Source organism: Pteropus medius, unplaced genomic scaffold (assembly GCF_902729225.1).
Source record: "Pteropus medius unplaced genomic scaffold, Ma_sr-lr_union100, whole genome shotgun sequence".
NCBI classification, from domain to species: Eukaryota; Metazoa; Chordata; class Mammalia; order Chiroptera; family Pteropodidae; genus Pteropus; species Pteropus medius.
The window spans coordinates 249393-257970 of NW_024340755.1; the positions used below are offsets into that span (position 1 = coordinate 249393).

General features: G+C 39.2%; 1 protein-coding gene across 1 annotated transcript in view; it reads right to left on the reverse strand.

The window, feature by feature from the left end:
- LOC120581756 (zinc finger protein 160-like) overlaps positions 1-6866 on the reverse strand; it is a 24643-nt gene extending 17777 nt beyond the window's left edge. The window contains 2 exon segments of the mRNA XM_039836790.1: positions 3560-3647; positions 6678-6866. Of these exon segments, the coding sequence (XP_039692724.1) occupies positions 3560-3574 (15 nt within the window). The 5' untranslated portion in view covers positions 3575-3647; positions 6678-6866.
- Positions 6867-8578: the final 1712 nt, after the last annotated feature.

The window sequence follows — 8578 nt, forward strand, 5'->3', positions numbered from 1 at the left end:
CTTACTGGATTTCATTAACTCATGTCACCAAGAAAAAAATAAATAAATAAATAAATAAATATATAAGGAAAAAATAAAATAATAAAAAGTTTACTCTTAAATATTTTCTATTTAGCATTAGTTAAATTACTTGTTTTCTCTCAAATTCTTTAGAATCAAAGAAGCATTTACATCCTTTACTCATACTTTTATAGAACTGTAAATATCTAAGAATGATGGACACCATTTGAAGTATTATGCAAATAATTAGAAACTGACTTGTTGATGAATTCTCTCAAACATGAATAAAAATATTCATAGAAGACAGCCTATTAAAATGATTAACAGAAAAATCATGTGACCAATGAGCCAATAAGTTAATTAACATCCATTCATTCTACTAGCTCATCTCATGAGAAAGAAGTTGACTAAATTGAGCATAGTAAAAAATTTTGTATTCAACTTGATTTGCTTTCTAAATAAATTTTACATTAAAAAAACAAACTGACAAAAGGCAAAGGACATAACAGTAAGTCCACTCACCAGGAAGTTATAACAATTATAAATATAGATGCATATAACATTAGAGCTCCCAAATATATGAAGTAAACGTTGACAGAAATGCAGGTAGAAATAGACACCAGCACAGTAATAGTGTGAGAATGTCACTATTTCAGTTTTGGCTGTGGCTACAATAACCAAACACAAGATCCATAAGGAAACAGAACACCTGATAACTCCATAGAACAGTGGAGTCTAACAGACATATACAGAACACTCCACCCAACACCAGCAGAAAACACATTTTTCTCAAGCACACTGAACATTTTCCATGACCAACCACATTAGCCAAAAAACAAATACAAAAAAAATGTTTACAAATTGTGATTGTAAAAACTGTCTTCTCTAAGCTCTAGGAAATGACGCTAGAAACAAATAGAAAACAGAAAAAGCGCAACATAAACAAGTCATCCTTAAACGGCCAATAGTTCAAAGACATCACGAGACTTTTTAAAAATCTGGATGAAAATAAGAGTGAAAATACAACAGACTAAAATTTACAGAATGCCGTGATTGCAGCACTAAGAGGTGCTAAGTGGTATTTACATAAAAAAGAAGAACAATCTCAAATTGGAAATCAATTTTTATACCCTCCTGAAAAAAGAATAACTATTATTTTAGTTAAAAAAAAGAAGTAAATAAGATTAGAGCACAGGTAAATAAAAAGTAACTAGAATATCATTATAAACATCAACAAGCTAAGAGTTGAGTTTTTTTTTTGAGCACATTAACAAAATTTCAAACACTGAACTATACTAAGAAAAGTGAAATTATTCAAATAACTTAAATGGGAAATGAAACAGAGAACACAGCAACTGATGTCACAAAAATTTTGTAAAAGATTTTAAAAGAGTAATATAAACAGCATTGTGAGAAAAGATTATATAATCTAAAAGACAATGGGTAAATTCCTAAAAACATACAAGAAACAATCATGAAAAAATTAAAAATGTAAATCAAATGTAAACCAAACTAGAGAGATTCAAGTACTAATCAAAAAATCCAACAAAATAAACGAACCCCAAATAGATGGCTTCACCACAAAATTCTACCAAATGCTAACAGAAAGTAATAATTCTGCTAAACATCTTCCAAAAAATTTAAGAACAAACATTCATTAATTAATTCTATGGAGTTTGCATAGTTTTGACAGCAAACACAAAAAAGGAACAAGAAAAATAAAAACTACAGACGAATATCCCTGATCAGTACTGATATTAAACAAAATACTACTAAAATACAAATTCAATAACACATTAAAACAATTATACGTCCTGACTGAATGGAATTTCTTCTTGTACGGCAAGAATGTTTAATATACAAAAATCAATCAACCCACATTAAGAGAATGAACACAAAGAAATAACACATGATCTCAACTGATGCAGAACAGGCACTTGACTAAATTCAACAACCTTTTTTAAGAAACTATTAATAGTAAACTTCCTTGACATAATAAAAGCCATATTTGAAAAGCACAAAGCTCTTGTTATACTCAATGGAGGACGTTTAAATGCTTTATCTCTAAGATGAGGAAAAAGGCAAGGATGCATACTCACAGCACTACTATTCAACAAAGTACTAGAAGTCTAACCAGAGCAATTGGACAAGAAAAAAAATAAAAGCCATCCTAACTGAAAAATAAAATTCTTTTTCCGTATAAAATGAGCTTACATATAAAAAATCATACCGATTACATACATGCAAAAAATATTCAACAGGAAATTATTTTAGTTTCAATGAACAATCTAAAAAGAAACTTAAGAAAGCAATCCAATTTATCATAGCATCAAAAAAGACGAAATACATAAGAATAAACGTAGCCAGGAAGGTACAAGACTTTTATACTGAAAACTCCCAAACAATGCTAAAAGGAATCAAAAGAGGTACAGATGAGCAGAAAGACATCCCTTACTCTTAATATTGTTCAAATGTCCATGCTACTCAAAGTGTTCTACAGATTTGATGGGATCACTATAAAAACTCCAAACGCAATTTTGGCAAAACGTGCGTGCGCGCACACACCCACACACACTAGAATTCATACGGAATAAAGAAAATGCAACTTAGAGGAGCCAAAACACTGTGAAAATAGAGAAAAGTCAGATTTTTCATTTTTTAAGATTGAAAAACATATTACAAAGCAAGCATTATCAGGTCAGTGGGATACAGGCATTAATCTAAAACTAATGTAATAAAAGAGAATGCCCTGCAATAAACCCCTCCATATATGCCAAATGATTTCAGACGACGCCAGCACTTCACAATGGAGAAAACTCAGTCTATTCACAAAACCGTGCAAGGAAAACTGAATATCTAAATGCTAAAGAATGAAGCTGGAGGCTTATCTGCATGGAACAAAAACTTTTATGTGTCAAAGGATACAATCTACAGGGTGAAAATGCAGCTTCTAAGAAATGGATATGAGAAGATCTAAACAATCTCCAATTGTCATTATGGTTGATTTATTTTAAAATGGATGATGGAATAAAACACCTTCTGTCACCGATATCTATGAACTTTCCATTCCATTCCCAATCATGAAGATTTTGATATCAATGATTCACTCTTTTAGCTTCAAATGCATCATAAAAGCAATCAGAAACATTACCGCCTATTGTTCCCTTTTCCAGAACTGAGGTATTTATGCCTATGAATATGTGACATCTATATACATCATCTTTTATCGTAGTTGACAAAGAGGTGACAGTGTATCCAGATGTGGCCCTTGAACAATCCCCATTAGCCAACCACACTGAGGCCACAGGGTCCACACCCTATCTCCAATCCAAGGGCGTCCAGCCCTGCCCAAGATGATGCCCAGTGGAGTGTCTTCACAAGTCCCATGTCACTGGATCATGGTAAAATGCAATCTAATTAGAGATGAGAGGGAATAAGGAAGGCCCAGGTTGAGTGTGAACAAATGTCAGGGAAGACAATTCAGAGACAGAGACAATCAGCAAGTCAAAGGGCATTCAGGAAGAACAGAGACAACAATCAATTGAAAATATGAATCTACCTGAGAAAGAGCCATCTCCGAATCCCTCTCCTTCCTGCTCCTCCTTTTCTGGGCTTCTTCTTCAGGCAATGAGTCCTTATAAGTCAATCTGGAAAGTTGAAAATATCTTGTTTATTAACATACCACCTTCCTGTGCCACCAGTACACACACAAGCAAAATCTCGCCATGTGGAAAACAGAGTGTCTGCTGCCCGACATAGGACACATGAAGCAACAGTGAACTAGTAAACTTCTCCTCAGAGATCAACGAGTGAGGTTCCCGTCCTTTCTTCAGCTCATGCTGCCCCGCTGGTAACACCTTCACATACGCTGCAGCAGTGTGGAACTCAGCTGACCCGACACTCCCCTTCAGGTAACAGACCTGGCCCTATCTATCCTCGTGCAGAGGAGAGTCCCCTCACCCTCAAACCAGATCTAAGCCCCTAGAAATGAAGGACCCAGAGCCTTGCTGCTCAGTGATGGATAAAGACTAAAATCACCTGAAGCATTTAAATATTATTGAGGCTGTGCTCACCCCCAATTATTTCAGTGACACTTTCTAGTCAGGAGGCACAAAAAATGTCACGGCAAAATGCCTCAGCAGGGGAGAGGTAGACGGGGTGAAGGGGGTCATATATAGGGGAGTAGGGAGAGGGTGAAATGGGTAAAGGGGTCAAATATATGGTAGCTGAAGGAAACTGGACTTTGGGTGGTAATCACACAATAGAATAGATGGATGTCACATTATAATGTATACCTGAAAATGATATAATTGTAGTAACCAATGTTACCCCAATAAACTTAATAAAAAAAATTTTTTAAAGATGAATGAGGAACAAATGGGAGCCATCTTTACTATCTTTGCAACTTTTATGTAATCCTAAAATTATTCTAAAATAAAAAGTTTATTTCAAAAAATAAATGGGTAAATGGAGTCAAATATATGGTGATAGAAGAAAATTTAACTTTGGGTGGCGAACACAATGCAATATGATATATTGAATTCTACTCTTGAAACCTATATAATTTTATTAACCAATGTCACCCCAATAAGTTTAATTAAAAATGTAAGAAAAAAATGTCTCAGCAATGCAATGTGCAGCAATGGAATGTGCACCACGCAGAAGAGGCAAGACTAACACATTTCCCACCTGCTTTTTCTTCCCTAGCTATATTGAGGCATACTAGACAAATACAAATTCTTTAAGGAGTACAATATGAACATTTAAAATACATATACAATGTAAAATAAATATCACAGTCAACTGAATTAACATATCCATCAATCCAGAAGGACTATTTGAACTTATCTCTCAGCAAATTTCAAGTATGTAATGCAGTGTGATTAGGTGTATTAAAAATGCAGTACTTTAGACGGCCACATCTAATTCATTTTAAAACTGAAAGTCTGTCCTATTTGACCACCATCTCCTCATTTTCTCCACTCCCAGCCTCTGGTAACCATCATTCTGGTTCTGTGAGTTTGACTTTTAGATAGCAAATACAGCAACATCAGAAAATACTTCTCTTTCACTGTCTGGATTAATTCATTTAGCATAATGTTCTCCAGTTTCAACTATGTTGTTCATTCCTCCCTCCACTTTTATGTATGAATAATATTTCATTGTGTATATAAATATATGGATCACATTTATGTTCACCATTCATCTGTCAACAGACTTTTAGGTTGATTCCACATCTTGGCTGCTGTGATTAAGTCAGTAATGTTCATGGGAGTGCAGAATATGACTTCATGTCCTTTAGGTATGTCTCCTAAACTGGACTCCTCTTTCTTTACTACTATGCATTTTCCTTCCTCCTTCTGTATATCTAATGCCATCTTTTCTTTCTCTCTTTATTGCTAGGTTGCTCATTTTGTTCCCCTCTCTTCCTGATATTTCAAGAGTTTATTTGATCCGAACTATCGACATAACCCAAGGAGGAAGATCTCAAATATTCCCGAGAATGGCAGTTTTGCAGTTTCTTTCACTCATTTGAAATTAAGAAAGGAACATAAGGTAGATTAATTACATGAAGATGAGAGAAAGAGAGGCAGGAATAGGTTATAGAACAGATGTGCTTTCTTGAAGGTGGTCAAGTCTAAACTGGCATTACTTCTGGTACATCAAAGGTGTGTTAATCTGAATGCACAAGCATAATGAAAAGGATGCCTTCAAAACCTTTCTGTAAAGAAGTCACAGGCCTGGGGTATGACTACCCACCATGACTGCCCAGTTAGGAATTCCTGATTCATTACAGAATCCCTTGTTCGTCCACCAACCCCTCTATTTGCTAGCTGTCATCTCCCTGGAAATTCCTCTTTTCTCTGAACTACAACCCCCCCCCGCCCCCCCCCGCGCCGCCCCGCCGCCGCCGCCCCCCCCGCTTCCTTTGACTCTTACTCCCATACCCTTGCAAGTCTCTCTCATTCTCCACATTGATATCTGTTCTCTTCACCCTTCTCCCCTCTACTCTCTCCGGGGACCTGTTTTCTCTGAACTCCTGGCGGGCAAAGGAGTGAGATGGAAGAAGAGGCCTGCCTCCCTGAGGCGCACCCTTCTCAGTGGGATGGAATGTGGGACGGAAGATCAGTGGATAGCACATGGCAGACCCAGGTCATACCCAGGACCGCGGGGTCAAAGGAAGGGGCGCTACGAAGGGCAGGCCTGAGGAGCAGAAGGCCCGGGCCTCAGTGGGATGCAGGACAGGGCAGGGAGGCTGTTTCAGGAGAGGGGTGGGGATTCCAAAATCCCCAGCACCAGGGAGAGGATGCGGCGTTTCCTGGGCCGGGATGGCCGACTCTGCCTCAGGGACCCCGAGGGCGAGCCCGGACCGTGAACCCACCTCACGGAACGCTGTGAAGGCGCCTGACGGGCAGAGAGGTCAGGGAAGGGTTTAACAAAGGAAAACAGGTGAAAGGCGGGTCTACGTGGACCGAAGACGGGGTTAGAGGAGGGGCAGGGTGCAGCCCCGGAGCCATTTCGAATACCAAGGGAAGCGCTCCGCCTCTACGACGACACCGGAATTTAAAGAAGGAAGGGCTGGCGAAGGGGACGATGAGGCCCACGGCGACCCCAACCTCCTGTTTGAAGAAGGGGGTTGTGAAACGCAGGTTTACGCCAGAAAGACGGTAACTCACAGTCGACAGCGTGACCTCCGCTCCCTGCTCGCAGGTTCCGGTCTGTAAGAAACAGCGCAGAGGGAAGAGGCGGGCGGTGCCTGGTGAGAAGTCAGGCTGGAGCAGTGGCCCCTGGGAAGACGAGGAAAGGGACCTAGGGCCTGTCCTGGAGAGAGTCCCGGCCTGTTACTGTCCTGAAAAGAACAGCGTGTCGGGGGGGAGCAGGGGAGCAGGGCAGAAGTGCAGAAAAGGGGGGGTGAGCAGGGCAGGCCAGGATGGAGCAGAATCAACAAAGAGACTTGTCCGTGGAGAAGACACATTGGTTTGAAGCGGGGCGTGGTGAGAGGCCAGGCATGCGCAGTGACCGCAACAAAAATGAAAAAGAAAGCGGCGTAAGGGCGTGGCGTGGGCGGGACTTGAGCGTTCTCGGGCTTTCAAGATTTTTTTCTGAGTGGCTGTAGCGCATGTTGGAGCTGTCTGTACCTTTTCAGTTACTATGTCTAACGGTTTGAGGATAAAATATTAAAGTTATGTGAGCCACTTCTGTTGGAAACTAAGAAGTTTTCTGCTTAATAAGTTGAAACTGGTTTAAGGCAAAAGCTATTTTTGTGAGCTATGTGCACGCAGGTCCTGGTAGTGAGGCTAAAGCAACCTAATGTGAACTGTAATCTCAGTGACAAGTGGATGTGGGGAGGAGTGGTACCTAGGATCATTTCTGCAATTAAAACTATGTAAGCGGTTTAACTGAACAAGAACTGCAGTCGTCTGGGGAAGGCTTACTAATTGGACTGTGAAATACAAAGCTCTCTCTGGGTAGGACAGGCAAGTTCATACAACAACGGAACATTTCCTTTTATAGTCCCCATTCACCATGATTTCATGATTCTCGTGATTTCATGTACATGCAAAGTTCATAATAGGGAAATCCATAGAGACAAAAAGCATAGTAGTGCTATCCAGAGACTAGAAGGGGAATGGAAGGAACTGATTCATGAATAAAGCTTTTCCTTTGCTGCTAAAAGTGCATTAGAACTAGATGTGGTATTTGTAGAACACTCTGAATGTACGAAATGGTACTGAATTGTACTTTAACGTGGCCAACCTTATATTATTTAAATTTCAGTTAAAAACAAATAGACATAAGTTCCTCCAAGTTATCTAACAAGGATCAGTCAGAACACTCACTGGCCAAATTAATTTTTGCCTATCTCTGCTTCTCTCACTTGGATTAAGAACTCTCTCTTTGTCCACTAAGTGAACTGTGTTTTCCTTTCAGGGACAGTTGATATTCAGGGTTGTGGCCAACGAATTCCCTCAGATGAAGTGGGAATGTTGGGACTCAGCTCAGAGGGCCTTTTACAAGGTCATGTTGGAGATCTACAGGAACCTGTATTTTCCCTTGTGAGTCTCTTGGGAGCGCTTGACAACCACACCCTGGAATTCCTTTTCTGGAGAGAGTGAAACTGTTTTGATTTGGGAGCAAAGGCTTCTTCATGTGGCCCGGGAAGTTTGGAACTGAACAAGATAGAATAATAAAATGATAGTTATTAAGAAATCAGGTCACAATATAGACTTTACTCTTTGGTGGGCAATGTTTTAAGCTTTCCTCTGTAATTAATTTATTGATGAATTCTGTGAGATACATTAACCATTCTAACATGGAGGAATTGGGGAACAAACTAAAATTTTCTAATGTTCATTGATACAAGATACAAATGAAAAGAACATTTGCAAGTGAAACAAAAAATAAAGTTTCCTTATTTTAGGGAGATGCCTTGTGCTGTGATGAAATTACTGAGTCTCAGTTTTGTAGGGTCACGTTTGAAGCCTCTTTAAGATTAGAAATTATAAAGCAGAACAATACACCATCTGCCCCCAGTGGTTCTGAGATTCCTGCACCAAATTCTAGAATCTCTACCACT